This window comes from Lygodium microphyllum, chromosome 13 (genome assembly GCF_053477565.2).
Source record: "Lygodium microphyllum isolate KBCC chromosome 13, Lygodium_microphyllum_v1.1.10, whole genome shotgun sequence".
In the NCBI taxonomy this organism is placed as follows: Eukaryota; Viridiplantae; Streptophyta; class Polypodiopsida; order Schizaeales; family Lygodiaceae; genus Lygodium; species Lygodium microphyllum.
This window is the reverse complement of record NC_141147.1, coordinates 129,688,575-129,712,594: the sequence shown is the minus strand read 5'-3', so window position 1 is coordinate 129,712,594 and position 24,020 is coordinate 129,688,575. Positions and strand designations below refer to the sequence as shown.

General features: G+C 45.6%; 1 protein-coding gene across 2 annotated transcripts in view; it reads right to left on the bottom strand.

The window, feature by feature from the left end:
• Positions 1 to 167: 167 nt before the first annotated feature.
• Positions 168 to 24,020, bottom strand: part of LOC148027203 (uncharacterized) — a 33,492-nt gene continuing 9,639 nt past the window's right edge. The window contains exon 3 of one of the 2 annotated variants that reach the window (XM_087691741.1): positions 168 to 763. In XM_087691741.1, coding sequence (XP_087547867.1) covers positions 540 to 763 — 224 coding nt within the window. In that variant the 3' untranslated portion in view covers positions 168 to 539. The remainder of the gene's footprint in view (positions 764 to 24,020) is intronic. The other variant, XR_015692942.1, reaches the window with a different exon arrangement.

Here is a 24,020-nt window from a genome sequence, read left to right as displayed (position 1 = left end):
TTGATACAACAGTTTAATGAGCTTAATGCAGCCAAGCTGGGTGCAAGCCTTGCACATTCAATTGCCAACAATACTTCGTGTCAAAGACATAAATACAACAAAAACAAGTAGCAATTGACTTCATTCAAGCGCAATTGCATTCCCTTGTAAATTGAGCCACAGGGATGAGTATAAAGAAAATTTGATGTTTGAATATACATGAGTTCAGAAAAGCATCTAGTTACTACTGTGTTGTAGCAAGCAGGCAACGATAACATATATGTATTCTAGTGTTAAAAAGGATGAGGTGCCTTTCCTCACAGACTGACAACGACCGCTATTGTGAACACTGGATAGAAGGCATTGCAGATGTACCCAACAGTTGTACTGTATAGGCATATAAGAGCACACACCTCTTTCTTCAAGCATAACCTTTAAGGCCACTTAAAGCATCTCCCTCACATAATTAAGCTTGGGGCAGTTTCAAATGCTCACCAAAGGTCTATATAGCAGCACAAACATCTTGAAGTTCACACTCTTAATATGCATTGTCCATTTACTCAATTGAGACCTGAGCCGGCTTCTCTGATCTTTTTTGACAACAGATAACAGTCCCTAGGTTCTGTGCGCCTGTAGTAATTCTTTATAACTTCTTGTATCTTGAAGTCAAACTTCTTATAAAACTCAAGAGCTTCCTCATTGTTGATTTGCACATGCAAATAAACCTCTACGATATCAACGCTTTGCTCGCAAAGCTCTAAGATACTTTTCATGAGCTTTGACCCTGCAAACGCTTCATATATCATGTAAGGCTCCTAACATACATGATAAGGAAAACAGTTGAAAAGAGAGGAGAGATGCATCAATGACCAAACACAACACGAACCAATTCAATAGTCGGGAGAAGGGCAACAAAGGTCTCTGAGGTATACAAAAAATTTGAGAGCACTGTTCAGCAAAACCTACTTTTTGTTCACAAAGTAAGAGGCTATAAGTATTTTAGCATACACGTAGTTTTTGGTTGCAAATCAAAGTCAAAAGATCTTTGACATGACAGTCCCGATGATAGATGCACCTTGAACGGCACTACACAGACGACCCAAGACATTAGTAGAGAATCCACATCTGGTTGTGCAGTTGGGGAATCAAAGGCATGTATCAGAAGACTTGAACTTATAAACCAAGACCCAGAAGATGAAGACATAGTACCGCCACTTTTTCAATGGCCGCCCACACAATGGTACGCCACCCTAGACAACTTATGCCTATAAATAGGCAGTCACTTTATTCATTCTTCACCACCACCAACACCACCTTAATCATTCTTCACCTCTCTTTCTCTGTCACTCACACACCCTTCCCCCTTCACTCCGCTGCTGCCCATACCCCTACTAGAGGACATCGCAATTCATGGTCATCCTCCCTCTTCTCCTTCAAGTGCCCTGTCCCATCACTCAAGTCCTACGTTCGAAGGCTCCACCCTGCTAGTGTCATCATCAAACTATTGGCGAGAGCACTCCTACCTTGGCATCAATCCTCCATAGCTGGCGACCTCTTCCATTCCCTTCAAGCTTCACCAGATTTGCATTTGGCTGCTTGGAGACCTCCACATATGGCGTCACCTTCCCTAGCCTGGCGTCAACATCTTCCTGCCTAGTGTCACCCCACATCTAGCATTAGTTTCTGTAGCCCCAGATACCTGCGTTTTTGGGCTGACAAGCCTACACAAGCTGCATTTACCCTCCTGGTGGCTGTCCTTCATCTAGCGTCATGATCCATCCCCTAGCATCAGCATCTCTGTTGCTCTCCCTACGTTTGGCAACTCCGAAACAATCTGGGTTTTGCATTTTGCTGCATAGGCCACTCCCTAGCATCTAAGGACTCCGGTTTGCTCCCTCAACAGTTGGTGATCATCCTCTTTATCTCTGACAGCATCAACGGACTGCAGTGAACTCCCTCAATAGCTGTCCTTCACTTTCCAGTGATTACTTCGATAGCCCACTACCCGAAGGACTACATTTGGCTCCTTTCACTGTGCAAATTCCCACATGTGCTGCCGCTTGATTCAGATAGGACAGTGCAGTTATCTTTTGAGCTTCGCCTCCACTGTATCATCTTTTCTTCTCATAGCAGGATTCACTGCATCATCACCATGTTCTTGTGTTTTGGAGTTTCTCTTCTCTCTTAATGTTTGCCGTACACACTCTGTGTTTCTCCCTGCAAACCCTACTATCTCTTTTGTCCTTTGTTATTTTTTGATATGGTATCAAAGCCTTCTTCTCTTTTTGACACCCCCCTCAAGTCCTTGCAAGGTTCACATTGATATTGGGCCTCTTAGCCTCCCTGCCAGCCAACGCCCTTTTCGAGAAATTTATCAGTATTATGGACATAGTTTTATCTAATAAACCTCTTTTGCAAACACTAATCTCTGTTGCAACAAACCATCCCAAATATGCCATTAAGTCTACGATGCATGCTCTCCAAACGTGGCCCAACTTTGCCAACAGATGCATCTGCCCAGAATTTCTCTCACCAATGGTGGCATTTTACAGGACAAAAAATACCAAATGGACTTTAAAATGATTAGGGTTTTTAGATGAAACCCACAATTTACACGATAACAAATCAGTCCTAAATTTGCCCCCATATCCACGAATTAGTTCATCTTTGCCCTAACGCATTTGCCACCTGTTGCTCTCACAAGTAGTGACTTTTCTCATGACAAAACTGCCAATTGCACTCTAATTTGTTTGTTCATACATCACAATGCTGTCCACAGCCTGAATAGTGATTGCATGTCTGAGAAACACTGCATCCATGCCCAAACATCTTGTATAACCAAATGCAATGTCAATTTCTGCATCAAACAGCCCTGATTTGCCAAAATCAGCACCCCGGCCAACAAACCCTAATTGGTACCGATCGGCAAGTCTGATTCCAAAACAAGAGCAAAAGAGAATTCCAGCCCTAATCTAATCCAAGACAGAAAAAGCACATGCCACAATGTTGCTCCAAATACAGGCATTTTATGGATGACAACTATGATAGTGATCCAACCTCAACTTATCCCAGCCAAACATGGCTTCTCCCAAGCTTGCGTGCCTGAATGAGGAAGATGAAGAGATAAAATGGCAAGTTTTAATTGCCAAAAAGCACACAAATCAGCCATGTTTTATTCTGTAATTAAATAGAAGTGGCTCTGCCCAAACTTTGGCCTAAATTTTTTGAATGGCCCTCCCCAACCTTCAACAGACTTTCATTCTAAGGTTAGAAACCTCTCTTTTAGCCTTGACCTATGAAAGTTTTACATTTAACCTTAGGAAATTTACAATTTCCAAGGTCTTGCCCCTGTCCAGCAAAGCCAATGCAATGTCCATCATGCACAGGGCATAGAGTAAGTTCACATGCATGTGGCATTGACATCACCATGCATAGCCTGAGACACTGTTTCAGCTGCTCAAAACGGAAAGATAAAAAGGCCCGAAATGTTTCGGTTCTGAAACACATTTCAGAACAAAGCATTTCCAGACTGGCAGGGGAAAATTCCAGTGTCAGGCCAATTTTTCCATTCTGAGCCTGCGTGTGCAGTTTTCACCTATTCTGCTCTGCTCTTCACCCTCTTTTACTGCTGCTCACTCACATTTAGCTGCTGTTTGCTTCTCCCTTCTGCTGCCTACAGCTTTTCAACCACAAATCCCTCATCCTTCAGCTGCTAAACTTTTCCCTTGTCTATCCACACTATGCACAACTGTTTTCCCTCAGATTTGCAGCTGTTTTCACTGTTTTCAGCAAGTAAACCTTCTCTTGTCTTCGTTCTTCACTATCCACACTCATTAGAGCCGGTAATCTCTTCTAAAGTTACATGCATATATGTCTAATATTAGAATATTCCTAGAAATAGACTTAAATCAATTTCCCTATTTCGTCATTTTGGCCTCAAGCAGAAACTTTGTTTCCGTCTCCCTATTACCGAAACTCCATACATCTATGCCACCATGCATGCTCTACTATGATGTCCCACGTGCCTTTTAGTATGTATATCATACCATGTGAGAACATTTTAGGTGCATTAAATAAAGGTCAAGCTAGTTGCTTGAAGGCCCTAAAATAAGAAACATCAGTTCTTGGCACCAAAATAAGCCTCAAATGGGTTCATGTTGAGAACCACTAATGTGGGTGATCCATTAAGGCTATGGGCAATTGTGGCTACCAACTTTACCCAAAGAACCTGAGGCACCTTCTAATGCTTCATTATAGTCCTCACCATCTCTGCCATGGTCATGTTCTTTCCTTCAGAGAACTATTCTCTTGGGGATTATTGGAGTTAGCGAACTCCTAATGAATCCCTAGCGCCGCACAAAAGTGAGCCATCTCATTCGAGGTGAATTCCCTGCCTTCATCAGCTCCAATTGTCTTTAGTTTCCACCTGGACTAATTCTCCTCAAAAGTTTAATAGCGTTTGTGATCTTAGTTGCCAAAAATACGCCCAAGTCATCCTATTATAATCATCAACAATATGTTAAAATACTGAGAATGCATGCTATGGAGGATCACTGATGAGCAAATAGACAATCATAATGAGACAGAAGCATTGACAAGGAAGAACAACTAATATTATCCAAGCATAATGCAAGTACAACTGATTGATAATGACTGATTGAATGAGTGTGGGGATGAGTGCCTTTTATAGGCTTACAGTAGGTGGTATTGGTAGATGGAGATAGGTGGAAAGGGACCATAGTATTCAACAACTATGGTTTTAATAAACCGTGCATACATGACCTAGTCTAAAGCTTTATTTGCAATCTGTTTCTTTGCCTTGTTTGTCTCATACAAAGAGACTGTGGTGGATGTGATTGCACATTTCTCACACCCCTCCTCAATCACAACCAGAAAAGACACTGAGTATACAGAGACTGTTGTGAGTAGAACCTTGCTAAGTGTAGACATGGAAGAAAAAAAACAACCATACAAAGCTAGAGACTATTACAAGGCCTCACTAAGTGTGTAGAAGCTGTAGTGTGCAAAGGCTACATGAGGAGTTTTAGAAGCTTATGGCGGGAACATAAGGCAAGTCCACATGTTGAACTTTAAAACGGTCTATCATCAGAAAATGAGCTACAAAAGAGAGACTGGTGAGTCTTATCCTTTTGATCTTGGGTTTCTTCTTCACCTTCTTCTTCAATGTTGTCTTCATCTTCTTTGACTATAGCAAGATATGCTCTTTGAGACTTTTTCTTAGTATAGCAAAATCTCTCAATATGCCCAGGTTTCTTACAAAAGTCACAAACTACGCTCTTCTTCCCTTTCACATAGAGGAGTTGTTGGTCTCCTCTTGGGATGCTTGTTTCTCCTTTGTTCTTAATCTTCTTTTCCTCTTCCAAGAGAGAGGCTTTGATGTCGACAAGTTTTGGCTTTGGCATGTTGATTAATGTGGTAGACACATTGTCAAACTCAAGTGGAAGACTTTTGAGAAGCACTCCAATGCAAATGTCTTCATCCATCTTCAAGTTGATTCCTGCAAGTTGTGTCAACAAGCTTTCCATATAATTCAAATGAGTTGCAAGTGAGGTATTACTTTGCATGTCGAGCCTAAAAAATTCAATTAGTAAACCATATTTTGAGGATTTGGAATGAGCTCCAAATAAGGTTTCTAATCGATCCCATGTTGCGTAAGAGGTTTCACAATCATCAACATGATGAATGTAGCCGTCATCAAGTTCAAACTTGATAATAGCTTGAGCCTTATCATCATTTTTATCCCATACAACTGAAAGTGCAGCTTCCCTTGGTTTCTTCTCTTGACCACTTGTGATTGACCACAAGCCTTTCTTCATTAGGATCAATTTGATCCTAGTTTGCCATGTATGGAATCCAACACCATTGAATCGAGATGTCGGTGAATCCTTACCCATTTTGAGATTGCAAGATCAGCAGCAAATCAACTCCAAACAATTCCAATTTCAGTTGAGCACAAGTACTAAGAATCACTAGGTGATTAGTATCAAGAGATACTAGGCAATTTAGTGACTATGATGCCCTTGAAGTTGGAATCTCCAAGATCTGATGCAAATTCGAGTCTTCCCCTCCTTGATTTGATGCTGGAGTTGCAAAAAAAATCAGTTTTGATTAGAGGCAAAGCTGATTGTGTTAACTGACATTAGTGCTAAAAACACTAGATGAGTGTCAATGGACACTATTTCTTGAAATGCTTGAGAGTCTTGTTGTTGAGAAACTTGTTAAGATCTCCTCTCCTCGCTGGTAAATAACTTGAATGCTTGCTAAAGACTGAGTACTAGAGCAGATTAGAGAGTTAATGACTTGATTTGAGCCACAAGAGTAAGAGAAGGAAGTAAAACAAGAGCTTGAAGCTTGATAGCTATGGAGTCTGCATTAGGGTTTCACGGGGCAGCCTGGTTTTTCACCTCCTGTGAGCTGAATCCTTGATCATTTGCAAAACTTTTTTGATAGAAATGAAGCTTAGGAAGTAGGCTATCAAAGCCCTATGATGCTCGCCAGCATCGTGAAGAGTGTAGGCGGAATCGAATGTACGAACAGCAAAGGGCGCAGAAAATGCAGCGATTGAATGATGGCGCAATGCTGGAGTGTGGAGTCAACAATGTCGTGGTTTGAGGTAACAGGGAGGAGCACCCTGAGAGAGAGAAGGTTTGCCCAGAAGAAAACACAAGCTGAAATGGCCTGGATTGGGAGCTACAAGTCCTCCACTGAAGGTGAGTAGCTATGGAGGTAGCTGAGAGATCCAAGGAAAAGTGGAGGGAGCCAGAAATTCAAACTGGAATGACTCAATTAGTGGCCTGATGACTCATTAACTTAAAACCCGCTCTGATACCATGTTAAAATACTGAGAATGCATGCTATGGAGAATCACTGATGAGCAAATAGACAATCATAATGAGGTAGAAGCATTGACAAGGAAGAACAACTAATATTATCCAAGCATAATGCAAGTACAACTGATTGATAATGATTGATTGAATGAGTGTGGGGATGAGTGCCTTTTATAGGCTTACAGTAGGTGGTATTGGTAGGTGGAGATAGGTGGAAAGGGACCATGGTATTCAACAACCATGGTTTTAATAAACCGTGCATACATGACCTAGTCTAAAGCTTTATTTGCAGTCTGTTTCTTTGCCTTATTTGTCCCATACAAAGAGGCTGTGGTGGATGTGATTGCACATTTCTCACACAATAAGCACAATATATTTTCTCCCCTCAAGGGGCTTCTATCATATTGTTCCATGTGAAAACAAGCTCCAATGGGGCCTTGGCCTATCAACCTTGTTCGGAATTGCATCAAGTTGTTGTTTCCCCTTGATCCAAGATACACAAGGGGTATGGCTTACCCCAACATCTAGTAAGCCACAAACCATCTATGCATGAGCCACCCTCCAAAGGTACTTGTGGTTGAAGTGACCAAACCAAGCATGCCACAGCTTGGTTTGAGTCTGAGAATAAAACAGATAGGAAGAGAGAGTTGCAGTCTTCTTTAGCTTGTAAACACCATGTTCCTCTTGCCCATGGCCCACCACCATCCTCATTTAGCCATCTAGAATCTAGAAGGACTCTGCATCACACTCCACAAGAAGGCCTAGTCTCCATATATTGCTCACCAAAAGCAAATGGGGTCCAAGACCTAAGATATAAAGAACCTCTAATGTAAAGAATCCACCTATACCATCAAGGATGATCTGCATCTCGCCTACACCTCATACGAGGCAAAAGGCCTGTCAACAATGTCGACTTGACCTTGCATCAAACACAAACAGTCAATCCCTTCCTTGGAGGGTGTCATATGGCAAGAGGTGTCACTATCCTTAATCCACTCATGAACCTAATGGCATGACAGAAGAATCGTTGCCATATTCTCTAAGGAGATTGTCTTTCTAGCACTAAGAATCTCCATCTACAATTGCTAGAATTTGCTAATATGATCCTTCATGGATGGCGACTTGTTCAATTCCAAGGTCCACATCTACACCTCCAGAGAAACCCTCTTCATCGGAGTCATCTTGTTACATAGCTACCACAAGTGCAGCCATATTTTCCCGGCCCCACTCAAATACTTGATATGAGCAATGGCTGCTAGCACACAAGGGAGCAAGTACAAGTGAATGTGAGCATTCAACTTGTCCCAATGTGCCTAGTCTTTCTCCAACTGCACTTTCTCAAGTTGAGAAAGAGTGAAGGATTCTTGGACTACCAAAGAGTCAATGGATTCAACTACAAGCTCCACCAAATCATAACTCCAACATTGCCTCCATTATCACTTTCCAAATGTCATAGTTGTCACCATCGAGTTTTTGATCCTAGGGAAGACCCAATAGGACAAGGACCTTACAGTCCATGAGAGCCTAGGATTCCATGTCCACTTCAAAAGACATCCTATTTCCCCTCGAATAGACTTGCACGCGTTGGGTATGTTAGAGATTTGGTCATTCCCAGGATAGGCATAGGCTGTGTCAGGACAGTTTAGGGCAGATTTATGCAGTTTGGAGCAGGTTGGACAGGTTTTATGCAGTCACCAGCATTTCTTGTGCAGTATCGGGCAAAACAGGCAGGGTGGACAGGTGCCACATGGCATTCTGGCAGTGATCGCTGCATTTTCCAGTTTATTATTTTATTTTATTCATTTTTTATGCAGTTGGTCAGTTTTCAGCCTGATCGACCTGCTATATTTGATTATTTTATTCCTAGCTATTTATAGCTGGATTGCCCGGGGCATTCAAACTTCAGGTTCCTGCAAGTGAGAGAGCTCTCCGGCCCCAATAATACTTTGCTAGCCTGTTGTACATATTCTCCTTCAATATTCAGCATTCATACTCCGCAGTCTTCAGTGTTCTGCTCTCTCTCTCTCTCTCTCTCTCTCTCTCTCTCTCTCTCTCTCTCTCTCGTAAAAGGTAATTGTATTAATTACGAAAAAAGTACAAGATTACTTGATTACAAGATACATGAAGACAATCTAAGTCATCATGTGAAGAGGTTCTAAGTACTACAAGTTACAACGTCATGGCAAAGATGCAGAGGAAATTGCCCTATGCCAGGGACGTAAGTCCTCCCTAGAGAGCAAATCAGAATGCCGGAGAAGATCCAACTGCCAATACAAGAGGCCCTTAAGCCTCGCAATATGCCGCTGAATATTATAGGCGGAGTCAAAAAGAAAAGCATTCCGAATGGTCCAGTTATGCCAGCAGCCCCAATATCGAAGAAAATGATACACGAGCTTCATATGTGGCTGTGCAGGAGCGGGGTATTTGGGCTGCCCGAAAACCCAATCAAAGGGGCGCAGGGTGATACCAACCACTCCTTGCCAAACAGCCGACAAAAATAACCAGACTTTCTTTGCGATGGGGCAAGAAATAAATCGGTGGCGGGCGGATTCCACAGCAGTGGTGCAAAAGAAACAGTGGCCATTGGAGATTCATCGCTTGGAGAGAGCCGAAGCAAGCGGAAGACCACCAATCATCATTCTCCAAAGAAAAACTTTACATTTGAAGGGTGTCTTGTTCAACCAGCCTGCCATCACAGTTTCCCTCCACCATGACCGGGATTTACGTAATCCCCATAAAGCATTCGCTTTGGTGACGAGCCATTGACGATCTTTAATCAGAATATGATACACTTGGTTAGCAGAAGCTTTGCTTAAAGTCAGACGGCCTTGTAGGTCCCAATCCTGCCAGGGATGATCCGAAGCAAGCTCTCTCTCTCTCTCTCTCTCTCTCTCTCTCTCTCTCTCTCTCTCTCTCTCTCTCTCTCTCTCTCTCTCCGCGTTCGCCTCTTTCTTTCAGTCCGGTCATAGACTTCTCCATTCGTTGCACTCTGGCATGATATCAAAGCAGCATAGAAGGGCTGATTGATTGTGGGTAGATCTAAGAAGCAAGTTTCAGTACGACACCAAGGCTTATTTTCAACATTCAAGGGCAAGCAAGAGGGTTGCGCTTTGACACAAGTCTGAAGAGAGTGGAGATGCGTAAAAAAGAAAGAAAGTTTACTGTTTTTTTTTTTCAGGTTTTGCTATCAAAGGAGAAAGGCTGCATTTTCAGCCTTTTACAATAAGTTTTGTTTTTTAATCACCTCTAGCATCAATTAAGGTGTGTGAAGGAAGAGCAAAGTAAGCCCTAACATGCTGCCCTTTTGACATCACAAGGGGCTACCCTTTGTTTCATGCTACTTATTCATGAGCCATGTCATTCAAAATTGATGAGGAGTTCCATGTTTTGTTTTTGTTTTTTGAGCCGGGTGCCTAATCAGACTCAAAGGCGAAACCCTATACCACTAGCTTATGATTTTGCTACTTCCTTCAGGACCAAGGTCCTTGGAAGATTCCGCCCAGAAGGTGGAACATGGGTAGGCACCTAGCACCCTGATTCATGGGCCTAGGTAGTGTTGGACTCTCACCAGCTAAAACTGCCAATCCCGGCGGATTCCCTTAAAGGGATGCCATACCCCAAGGTTGGGCGTCGGCTCAAAGGTGGTGTCCCGTCCCACCCAAGCCAACACTGCCTCTCAACAGCATTCACTTGATTGGGCAAGGCAATGCCATCATTGGTACGAGTACGAGCTTGCACACAAGTTCGCAAAGGGAGGATGTCGTCATTTCTCTATCCATTTAAGGATAGGGATCACGCATATAATGCTCCCAAGTACCTCAGCATTGCCTCGCCGAGGAATGCTGCTACGAAGCAGTGCCCCGGGACCACATTCCTAGAGTGCAGACGAGTGCTCACCCAATTGGGAAAACACACCCCGCCAACCTCCCCAACAAGGAGTAGCATAGCTTCATCCTCTAAGGTACTCCCCCGGGACAAAAGGTCGCAAGCTTCACTTATAATACCCGAAATGTGCATGTTACGTCCACTAGTCAACGTGGGACACGTAAGCAGGATGTGTGCATAAGAGGTTCCTGCTTCATGGGAGCTACATAGGGGACAGGTTTGTCGACGAGAGTGATGATAGCTGTCTACGATCTTCACACCACTAAATCGTGCCAGGCACAAAAACCGCTCCTCTGCAACCCTGGCGTTCTCTTATAGATTGGTGCAAAAGAGATAGTTCCTTGAGCATTCGAACTTGTAATCATCATAGGAGGAGAGCCTCACACACTTGTGTTGTCGATCCCATTTCTTCCACACATGATATCTTACGGCGAGTAGAGGTGCTTCAAGGACATACTTTTCCAGCCAATGCTTGGTCCTGGATGACCAAGTCCATTTATGTACTCTCTTGGTAAACGACGGTGGTTTCACCAGCTCTCAAATCCACGTCTTAAGTCCCAGGTACTTCGCACAAGCACGCACACGTTGCCCGCCGCAAGACGCTGGAATGGGGGGATATTAAATTCCTTATACAAGGTAGCTGCCCCAACCGCAGTTGACTTAGCTCCCTTGCCCAAAATCCATTTCATCCCTGTGACGGCCATTGTCTCCAACGGCTAGAGGAGTGTCTGACGATGTCCACCCATGATCTCGGCTCCGCACGTAAGTATCGGGAGCACGCATGCCTTGAAGACATTGAGTCTAGTCCACATAGGGATCGAACGGAAAGAGAGGAAGACCTAATAGGCGTGAAGAATCTTACGACCTTTCTCAATCCTCTCCCAAATTATTATTTCGATTGAGAATTCACTACCCAAAAGTCAAGACAATGCCAAGGTAACTGTATTTCTCACAGACTTCGATCCGTTCGGTCCCTAAGTAAAGTGGCCGATCCCTCAGAGATTGCATGTTCCCACAGAATATCATGGCGTTGCATTTGGAAAGGCCGAAGCTCATTCCCCACTTGGTGGCCCACTCATTCAACCGATTTAATGCTACTTGTAGCTCCTCGATGGATTTTGCAAGCAAAGTTAGATCATCTACAAAAAGCAACCCCTGAATTTTCTCTCGAAGCCCGAGAACATTGACCCCGAATCTGTCACCCTCATTTATAATATCATTGATAAATATGTTGAATAGGGTGGGGAAACCGGCACACCCTTGGCGTAAGCCTTGCTTCACTGATATGGCTTTGAAAAGGATGTCTCCCACCCTCACCTTTATCTTAGAAGCTTGGTACAGACCCTCTATGAATCTTATACAACGTCCTTCCACTCCGCAAGCTCGCAGCTTGCAAAACAAGGCTTGATGTGGTACCGTGTCATATGCCTTTTTGAAGTTGATGAAGGCAACGAACATTGGTTTGCCCTCCACACACCGTCACTTCAATATCTCCTCGAGGCATGCGACTTGCCCATTACACTCCTCGTGTTCACGAAATTTGGCTTGTGCTTTGAGGAAGAACTTGCAATCCTCTAGGGCCTTATAGATCCTAGATACCACAATCGAAGTTAGCACTTTGAGAAATAGTGATATTAGAGATATGCTATGATAATTGTCGGAATTGGTAAGATCACACTTCTTCGAAATGGAGACCACGATGGATGACTCCAATACCTCCGGAATCTTGCCAGACTCGAAAATTGCATTCAATACCTTTAACATCGCTAGCCCATAAGGGGACTTTGGGATTTCCCTCTCTCCACGACATCCATCGTCCTTGTACGCAATCTTGAATACCTCTAGAGGGATGCTGTCTATGCCTGCAGCTTTGTGCCGTTTAAGTTTCCCGAGCACATGTCGGAATTTGTACCACACAATAGGAATGTCCAAGTCCTTAATGTGGGACCTTAGACGCAAGCCTGTATCCATATGCTTCCAGTGGTCAGCATTGTTACTTGTTCCTAGGGGGTCATCGTACACCTTAGAGTAATGGCTTTCCCATATCTTCATGTGTTCAAGGGGTTCCATCTACAATGTTCCAGCAGAGTCTTTGAGGGGTTGAGCTTTTTGCCCACCACAATTTCTGACTCCCACAATGCCTTTCTGGAGCTTCCACCATTTATAAGCCAACCTAGCTCGTTGTAAACCTTTCCCTTTGGCAATTGCACGAGAGAAGCTCTTGTTCTCACTATCAAGACAGGCTTGTTTGGCTCTTGATTCCCTGCTCCACATGGGAACAAGCCAAACAAGCCTGTCTTGATAGTGAGAACAAGAGCTTCTCTCGTGCAATTGCCAAAGGGAAAGGTTTACAACGAGCTAGGTTGGCTTATAAATGGTGGAAGCTCCAGAAAGGCATTGTGGGAGTCAGAAATTGTGGTGGGCAAAAAGCTCAACCCCTCAAAGACTCTGCTGGAACATTGTAGATGGAACCCCTTGAACACATGAAGATATGGGAAAGCCATTACTCTAAGGTGTACGATGACCCCCTAGGAACAAGTAACAATGCTGACCACTGGAAGCATATGGATACAGGCTTGCGTCTAAGGTCCCACATTAAGGACTTGGACATTCCTATTGTGTGGTACAAATTCCGACATGTGCTCGGGAAACTTAAACGGCACAAAGCTGCAGGCATAGACAGCATCCCTCTAGAGGTATTCAAGATTGCGTACAAGGACGATGGATGTCGTGGAGAGAGGGAAATCCCAAAGTCCCCTTATGGGCTAGCGATGTTAAAGGTATTGAATGCAATTTTCGAGTCTGGCAAGATTCCGGAGGTATTGGAGTCATCCATCGTGGTCTCCATTTCGAAGAAGTGTGATCTTACCAATTCCGACAATTATCATAGCATATCTCTAATATCACTATTTCTCAAAGTGCTAACTTCGATTGTGGTATCTAGGATCTATAAGGCCCTAGAGGATTGCAAGTTCTTCCTCAAAGCACAAGCCAAATTTCGTGAACACGAGGAGTGTAATGGGCAAGTCGCATGCCTCGAGGAGATATTGAAGTGACGGTAATTGGGAGTCGACTGGCAAAGCTCAAATGCTCGGCAATCCCGTGAGATTATGGTGACCAATCCTCTCTCGTTGGGATTATTCGAGCCCATGCACTAGAATGAGTCGTATCCATGTAGCCGCAATGGCCATCCGCCTTGGAAAATTCATGTCTCTTGCAGTCCAATCACACGCCAATGTTCTTCCCAAGCCAGCATATCCAATTCACCTTTCTTGGAGTGCACTGAGTTGATATTCAAACTTGCAAAGATGGGTCTTTTATCAAGGCCTTGGCTTGTCTGTGACGTGACCGCAACCTTGCGTTCTCTGAAAGAAATCGACAAGCGAGCTTGCCACCGGCAAAACGTACACTCCTCCTTAATACGAATCAAAATGCTCGAGGCTTATTCACGAGACTCGACTGTGATATCGAAACACACAAACCGATTTCATAAGCACCTGATTCAATCACACTTCTTAACCTTTCGATATAGATACGATCATAGCATACGTCTCAAGGCGCCCTACAAAGACCGCTCTGTGAGACTTCCAACCCCCCATATCACAACTTTCAGGTACATACGCAAGCTCGTCAACCTTAATGCTAGGGCCATGTCTCTGTCCCTCCCCATAAGGACAGTGTGGGTCTCATCACGAGGCGTCGAGGGTCCCATCATGGCAGAGGCTATTGTGTCACCGTTACCGACACTGGTTGTTCTGTGTACAACCGAGGCGTTACCGGTTGTTCTGTTACAAGGTCCCTCCCTGTTCCTCAAACTCCCATCGTGTCTAGTCACTTGGGAGCTTTGTCGAGTGACGATCAAGTTATACGTCGTTGTTCTCCTTCTATTCCCACAATAATACCCTTGATTGCGGGGTAATACGCCTGTCTCGTTTGGTAACGGGATAAAGATGGGACCCCATGGGTCCGCAATCCCTCCGTTCCAGGGGGTCGTTAGGGTAACGACGCTGGTCGGGTACTCAGAACTACCATTCCGATCTTGGTATGCCTGGGGATTAGGGTTTCCACCCTCTCCATTGCCCCGGTTCAAAGTCCCAGCTAGCACGACTATCTCAAGGGGGGTAGGAACACTTTCGTTCGGGGGGGGCACTGTGTCAAGCAATCCCACCCCTATGCCATTTGCCTCACCCGGCTCCAGGTTTTCTCTTTTTGGTTTAAGAATTGGTGAGTAGGCTATGTCCAATCCGTCACCCCGGAGCATTGTCACCTCTTAGGGGCTAGCACCCCTTCGCGGTCGGAAACGGGACCTCGTGTTCCTTGACACGTTGAATGCATACCGCCCTTGACTCCACCCTAGATCAAGCCATTCCGTCTCGGGTTTCAACAAAGCCACGAACCAGACCTTGAACTCATTACGAGAACCACCACCCACCCGCTCATGCATCCAAATCTGTACAGACACACAAGAAAAGTTCGAGTCCAGGCGGCAAGCGAGCAACACCCCTATGAAGCTGCTAGAGGGTTGAGGTCAAGTTCTCGCCCACACTTGCGCCTCGCAGATGCACGTGACCATGTGTGCTCAAGTCCATTTATCTCTAAATTTCATTTACCACTGAAATGGACTTGTGCATAGGCCGTTTGGGCCGCCCCTGTTGCAACCCAATCGCCTAGGGCGAGTGCTATGACGCACGTTGGGATCTCTGGGCATCAATCCACTCCTTGGGGATTAGCCTTGGTTTCCCCGAGATCCATCTTGTTTGTCACTCGTGGCAATTTTAGGGACCTTGAGACCAACCCCCTTCCTGGGGGTTAGCCTCGGTACCCCGTGGTCCTTGGGGTTGCCGTCCCCCCTCAAATTCCTTAACGGATCATGTCTATGCTTCAACCACCGTCTTTGTCTTATCACTCTTCACGGTCCAGAAGCAGTACTCAAGGCATCCCAATTTGTTCGTCCTAGTTGCCACATGTTGGTTGCATTCCACTTGTTGGGTATCATACTCTCCCCCAAGGAGACCCAATCAAATTTCATGGTGCACCAATGTGGCAGGGTTCCACTCGGCTGCATCTTGTCGTCCTGCCCGGGACATTCTCACGGGTCCTCCCGTCCCGTTATGGGTCTTCTAGCCCTTGGGCTTCAGGGCTGCAATTCTGCGTCCCTCCCTTTGATTATTCACAATATACGCTCCCTCCGTATCATGACAAGTTGCACATATTTTCCCTTTTACCAATAAGTAATTGATATGCTGGGATCCATTCAATTGCTCCCAATCTTTCCACACAAGTTCCTCTCTTGGCGTATCTCCATTTTCTTGTTGGTATCATTGAGAAGGTGAAGGTCCTGCATACACTTGGGCCATCCAAGTTAGTTGCACAACTCCTTCACTTGGCGTGTCTCATCGCTCCTTGGACTTTTTGGTTTCCATGACAAGATACCCCCGTAGAGGCATCCCAAGTCACTTGGACTTGTCTTTGAAGTGCCCCATCTTGGGGTAGTCAAAAGCCTTAACATCTCCAGCATCAACTCCTCCAACCCCCAATGATCTTGGGGTACTCGGAGTTAGCCTAAGTTTCCCTTGGAGATGGAAAAAATCTTGCCAATTTTCACATTTTTGAGTAAAATACGCACAAATGTTCACAATACACTCCTCTGCGGCAAGTGTACACGAGTACCAGACGCATCACCGCATACTCCCTTGCAATAGGACATGGTGTGGGCATCAAACATGTCACCACACACACTACCCCATTTCTTGAAGAGGTGCATCATGGCACCGTCATATTTTGAACCCACCTCGTGGTTACACGAGTTGAGACCAAGTTCAGGAGGAAGAGCAACCTAATGGCTCGCTAGACTCTTTCGCGTGGCAAGAGAGTTCCCTTGCGCGATTGGCATTAGGGCGTGAGATCTTGGCTACACAACACCACCTGCTTCCTCGCGCACCTCAAAAGTGACCGGATGGAGTCACTGTCGTCATTCAAGCTCGTCACTTGTCTCCCAAAGGAGTGTCTCTAATGGTGGCCCTTTAGTTTGGGCTTTTGACACTGTCCTGCAGCCATAACATCCCCAACATCAACTCCTCAAGCCCCCAACGATTTAATTGACCCATTGTGGTACTCGGAGTTAGCCTAAGTTTCCCTTGGAGAAGACTTTGCCATTTTTTACATTTCTGAGTAAAATACGCACGATATTCACAGTACACCCCTCTGCGGCAAGTGTACACGCATATCAAATGCATCACCGCATACTCCCTTGCAATAGGGCAAGTGTAGGCATCAGACATGTCACCACACGCGCTACCCCATTTCTTGAATAAGTGCATCATGGCACCGCCGTATTTTGAACCCACCTCGTGGTTACACAAGTTGAGACCAAGTTCAAAGGAAAGAGCGATTTCATGGCTCACCGGACTCTTTCGTGCAGCAAGAGAGTTCCCTTGCGCGACTGGTATTAGGGCGTGAGATCTTGGCTACATGACACCACCTGCTTCCTCACTCGCCTCAAAAGTGACCGGGTGGAGTCTCCGTCGTCCTTCAAGCTCGTCGCTTGTCTCCCCGAGGGAGTGTCTCAAGTGGTGGCTCTTTAGTTTGGGCTTGTGAGGCCCATAAGCCGGGTGGCCACGACAAGGCAAGCCACCATGCACCCGGACGAGTTCGATGCAATTATGGACCAAAAGGTCCCCATGTTATCACCTCTTCCACACAATCAAAAGCAAGATGGAGAGAACTACAACATCTGGAGGGTGATGATGCTTGTCATCTTGGAGTCTTTATGATTTGGCAAAGCTCGTGATAAAGGCCATTGACCGTCCATCGGCCCCAAATCTTTCCAAACTTTCTTCTTTGAAGAAAGCACAATCATTGAAGGTACAAGCCCACTGGGACAAGTTGAATGACTCCATTCGTTCTTTCTTATTTCTTTCATGTACTCCAATTGTGATGGCCCATATGGAGCATATTACCAATGCTCACAAGATATGGCTCGAAATAGATCAGCTCTGTAACTAGATGATTGTCATGAAGAGGGTCTCTCTGGAGGTGCAGATACAGACTTTGAATCCAAGAAAGTCCCCTTCCATGCAGGAGCATGTGAACAAGCTTCAACAAGTACAGATACAAGTGCAAAATGCTAGCAAGTCAATATCCTTCGAGGATATGGCAATTACTTTGCTATCGCAGCTGCCTCTCCATTTAGTGCATTCTATTCCACCTTGATTTCTTTAAGGATGGAATCCCTTAAATGGAAGGAGTTGGTTCCTATGGTCTTGGACCAAGAGGAACAACTAAAGGATACAAATTCACAAAAATCTGAGACTCTTACACATCAAGCTTCCCAAAAGAAGGGGAAGCAAAAGCGAAAGGAATATATTGCATCAAGGTAAACAATATAGAGATGTAATTTGCCCTTGGAGCTTGCTTCTACAAATTTATGCAGCTGGATGTGGACAGAATTGCTCAAGGGAAGTCTTTACTTTATGTTGATTATTGATGGTTACAATAGGATGACATGGGCATATTTTCTAGCACTAAAATCTAAAGCTTTCTCACATTTTAAGGATTGGCTCATCTTCAAGGAAAACCATTCAGGCATGCAACTTAAGACAACGAGATCCAAAAAAGGTGGAGAGTTTATCTCCAATGAATTTGCTCATTTTTGTATAGATCAACGAATTTATCAAGACTATGCTAACACAAACAATCCTCAAGAGAATGGCATTTTGGAGCAAAAGAATAGGAATGTGAGCAAGATGGCTTGAACTATGATGGAGCATCGGCAAACGCCTCAATGTCTTTGGGCCAAAGCAATGGCTACTGCAAATCATATTCTAAATCGGTCACCTACATCTACCGTTACAAGTACGACTCCTTTTAAGGCATATTTTGGACTAAAGCCGGATGTTTCTTGTTTCAAGGTGTTTGGATGTGATGCCTATACCTATGTTCACATTCCAAAGAAACAAACGGATAAATTTAAGCCGGCTTCCAAGAAATAGATATTTGTTAGCCACAGCTCAATCACAAGGATAGAACTTAGAAGATATATGATGCTATCTCACAAGATATCTACAAGAGTCAAGATGTGTGGTTCATAGAGTTTCTAGTTTCAAAGTGGGTGAGGAGCACCCTATTCTTGTAGATCCAGGTGAGGACACCTGAGCTAGTTCCAATGGAGCTTACGCCTCTTGAGCCTCCCTCTATAGATTAGGAGATTGCTTCTCTGCCAACTTCCCTACCAATGGGTGTTCCAAAGACTTCGGTAAAAGCGAAGTGGCAAGGGGAGTATCAACCTCCTCGTTGGGCTCATGAGACACTCCGTGATGCACAAATTGAGGGACTTCCTAAGAAGCAATAGCCACAAGATAGCCTACAGAGATCTTGAAGGAGACAAGCGCATTCCATTGAGCTTGTTCATTTTATGGTTCGATGACCCATACCATGCAAGATAGGGAGCCGATGTCAGCAAAGAAAGCATTATAGTTTGATCATTGGCAAAAGGCCATGGAGCAAGAGTTGAAGTCTATTGAACGGAATGACATTTCAACATTAGCACAAGGATTTTGGCTTGCCATCAAGTGCCTTAGGTCCACCAAAACACAGAATAGGGTGGATAACAAACTCCCAAAGATCAAAGGTGTCTAGAATATACTCCATCTTACAAGACCAGAGTAAATAATTTGATCTATCCAACCGGTCTTCTTAGGGCAAAGAAAGGAGAATGGACACCTGCATTGATGGAACCATCATATGTATCCTAGGGCCAGCAGGATGGGACCTATGGGAGACTAGCACTAGAGGGTCCCCATTCAAAACGGGGTTGGGACCTTTGATCTTCCCAACGATCACGCCACCTCTCAGAGAGAGTACGAATAGACTCCTCATCTGAGCCATCAAAGCCTTGGAACTAGTACTTTTCCATGTTTCTAAACCTGCAAACACACTAAAGCTGTCACGTTTGGCTGAAGAAGAACCCAAACACAGAGAATAAGCAACTATACTTGCAAGGAAATAGTTGTACATGTCCCACCTTTGTCGAAAGCACCTATAAAATGCAAAAAAAACTGTGTTTTCTGCAGCAAACAGCAGGCTGAAAATTTGCCTTTTCAACAATAGGATGGTCTTCTTGGAAGAAAACCTCTATGCCCTCGCCTAGGCAATGATACCATGTGAGAGTGCACAATGGAAGAAGAACACAAACATGGAGAGAAAAGGAGAAGAGAAAAGACAGCAAGAGGGAAGAGAAATTTGAAATGAATATTGAATACAATGGAGGATCCCTGCACACAACCCAAAGCATCAATGAGAGCACCGGATTAGGCTAGAAAATGATGACAGCACTAGTGACGGTGATGAAGACAATGACGGTGACAAGGACAAAGACAAAAACAAAGACAGAGTATGCAGCCAGCAGCCCTCACAAATGCCGAAGAAGAATGGCCAAGTCAAAGTGTGCACCTGCAAGAGGAAGAAGAGAATAATCTGCCCGAAAGTGGTCACTAGCTATATATAGCCAAAGAGAGTCAAAATTGGCTGACAAGCAGCCTCGGGCTCTCAAATGCAGTCAGCCTTAGAAACAAGTCCACAGAGGAAAGATGACTTCAAACACTTCTACACCGCTTCAGTCTCTAGAACTCTCCATGCAAAGACCCGAGCAAGAGTGGGCCTCATAGCTTGCTTCGTAAGGATCTGATACAAGAGGAGAGACATCGGACTGTTAGAGATCACAGCCAGGCAGGCAGGCAGGACCAGTCGGACAGTGTGCAGTCGGACTGCACAGTCGGACTGCCACATGGCAGTCCGACCTGTGCAGGCAGTCGGCTGCATTTAATGCAGACGACAGGGTATTTCTGGCGCCCTATTTTTTGGCAAATTCTGGCTATAAATAGCCGACATCTTCAGCAGTCTCCTACACTTCTCTGCTCGCAGATTACAGACCGGTGACACGCGCAGATTCCGTCTCTGTTTGCAGATTTCAAACAGGAGACAGTGCAGACTGCAGCGGACTTCGAGGTGAACAGCAGGTTGCATCGTCGAGGTGGAGACACGCAGTCCAGCGCACTGCGCCCGTGTATATATCTGCATATCTTTGTATTCAGCACACTTTATACAGCAGATCTTCATCTTCCACTCTCTTTCTCTCTCTTCTCTCTCTACGTTCTCTCTCTCTCAGTCCTATGCTTCCGCATCGCTGCACTCTGACATGGTATCAGAGCAGTGTTAGAGGGCTGACTGAGCGCAGAAACAACCTGAAGAGGAGTTTCCATCGCGACACAAATTTGCGTTTTTTGTGTTTGAGGGCAGACAGGAGGGCTGCGCCTTGAAACAAGGCTGAAGCAAGTGTGGGCGCACAGGAAAGGAGTCCAGGTGGTGGATTTGCTGCTGTTTACTGCTGTTTGACGCAGAGGAAGTTTGAGTTTTCAGCCTACAAGTGCAGGTTTTGCTTTTTCATCGCCTCCGGCGGGTGAAGAAGGTTCAGGACGCGGACGAGCCTTAGCAAGCTGAGTTTTCACAGTCAGAGGGGGCTGCTTTTGCGTTTGTGAAGGCATTACAGGTGAAGATGTCTACAGAGATTGACTTGGAGTTCCAGTCGATTATGGACCGGAAGGTGCCTGTCTTACCGGCTCTTCCTGCAGATCAGAAGCTCGACAACGACAGCTACCGCATTTGGCGCGTCATGATGTTGGCCATCCTTGAGTCCTATGATTTGGCGGAGCTGGTACAGGAGGAGATCGACCGGCCCTCGGTAAGAGATGAGTCCAAACTCTCTTCCAATGCTCGTGCGGAATTGGCCAAGGCTCAGTCTCATTGGGACAAACTGAATGCCAGGATTCGTTCCTTTCTCTTTCTATCATGTACTACAGCCGTGATCGCTCACATCGAGCGCTTGACGGTGGCTCGAGAGATATGGCTGGAGCTTGATCAAATGTACAATCGGATGACCCTTATGAAGCGGGTTTCTTTGGAGGTACAGTTGCGGACCTTGTCCGTAAACAAGTCTTCTTCGCTGCGGGAGCACATTAACAAGCTAAGGCAGCTTCAGATGCAGGTTCAGAATGCGGGAAAGCCGATTTCCTCCGAAGACATGGCGATCACACTATTGTCCCAGTTGCCGTCACGATTCGGTACATTTTACTCTGCCCTTATTGCTTCGGGGCGAGAGTCTACTCTTCGGTGGGAAGAGTTGGTTCCTATGGTCTTGGACCAAGAGGAACAGTTAAAGGGACAGAATGCTTCCAAGTCGGAGGCGCTGACAGGTCAAGCCTCTCAGAAGAAAGGGAAGGACCAAAAGAAGAAGAAGGGGGATAACAAGTCCAAGAAGGACAAGGACAAGGACAAGGACAAAGACTCCACATGCCATATTTGTGGAAAGACTGGCCATTGGAAGAAGGATTGCCCTGACAAAGACAAGAAGGACACCAACAAGAAGGACACTAAGGATTCTGGAGCGGTGGCTGCACCCTCATCAACTGCATTTCTTCATCTAGCTGTCATTGAGGACGCTTCACCGAATGCTTCTGATGCTGCGATGACGGCCCCCCAAGCTCGAGAGTGGATCGTTGATAGTGGTGCCTCCCGGCACATGACTCCTTCGTCAGATGGTGTTGCCCAGTTGCGACCCTCGCGTGGGCAGATTCTCGTTGGAGACAGCTCTTCAGTATCTATTGCAGGTCGGGGTAAGATGCAGCTTATTCCAGATAGACGAGGTGGTACCCATACCTCAAAGGTTTTGCATGTACCAGGCTTAGGGTACCATCTCCTGTCAGTTCATAAGATTTGCTCCCTTGGCCTTTTGGTGGAGTTTGACAATACTACGGTGCGAGTCCTTGATCGTGGATCGAGGAAGGTTCTATCATCCGGATATGAGGAGAACGGCATTTATAAGTTGAAGTCTTCCACCGCCCTCTCTACTCTTTTTCTTACCTCTCAGTCACAGTCAGAGTTATGACATGCTCGGTTTGGTCACCTGAACTATGATCATCTTCGAAGGGCGTCACGTGGACAGCTTGTTCGAGGGTTGTCGGATATAGTGGTGAGCCAGCAACCATGTGTCTCCTGCATACGGGGGAAGCAGCATAGGGATGCCATTCCCCACACAGCTTCGCGGTGGTCTACTTCACCGATGGAGCTTGTATCTACGGATCTATGTGGCCCTATGAGGAATGAGTCCTTACGTGGGAGCTCGTACTTCATGTTGATCGTGGATGACTACAGCAGGATGACATGGGCCTACTTTTTGGCATTAAAGTCAAAAGCTTTCTCACACTTCAAGGATTGGCTTCTCTTTGAGGAGAACCGATCGGGCCGGAAGTTGAAGACCTTGCGATCCGACAAGGGCGGTGAATTTGTTTCTAATGAGTTTGCTCGGTTTTGTGTAGATAAAGGAATTCACCAGGAGTTTGCCAATACCAACACTCCTCAAGAAAATGACATTCTTGAGCGGAAGAACCGCACTGTAATCGAGATGGCGCGCACCATGATGGAGCACCGACAGACCCCTCAGGTTCTGAGGGCCAAGGCTGTGGCTACTGCAGTCCACATCCTTAATCGATCCCCTACTTCGGCCGTGGAAGGGATGACCCCGTTTGAGGCTTACTTTGGGACAAAGCCAGATGTTTCTTAATTCAGGGTCTTTGGGTGTGATGCCTATGTTCACATTCCCAAGGCTCACCGTGATAAATTTGAAGCACCTTCCCGAAGACAGGTATTTGTTGGCTACAGCTCCCAGTCCCAAGGCTATCGATTGTATGATCCCGTCAAGCGGGATGTGTACACTAGCCGCGATGTGCGGTTTGTGGAGGTTCCGGCTATCTCAACGGGTGAGGAGCATCCCGTTCTTGGAGATCCAGGGGAGAGTTGGGCTCCTTCTACAGTTCCATTGGAGCTCGTGCCTTTTGATTATGATTCTGTTTCTGACACAGAGTCTACTGTTCCACCGGTCACCCCTGAGGAGTTACCACCGGTGGATATTCCAGAGTCTTCTCCTGATGGAGAGAGATGAGGGGAGGTTCGGCCTCCGTGATTCAGGGATCGAGGGGGTTCCTGAGAAGTGGGGACTACAGGATGGTCCGCGGCGGTCACGGCGGCACCAGGCACATTCTGCGGAGCTTGTTTGCTCTAACTATTGTTTGATGACCCGTGTTATGCAGGATCGAGAGCCCACCTCCGAGAAGGTGATTGGCGTCAAGTGGGTCTTCAAGACCAAATACCTTAGCGACGGTTCTTTGGATAAGCACAAGGCTCGCCTTGTTGCTAAAGGTTTTGCACAGCGCCCAGGGATTGACTGTCATGATACTTTTGCCCCCACAGCTCGTA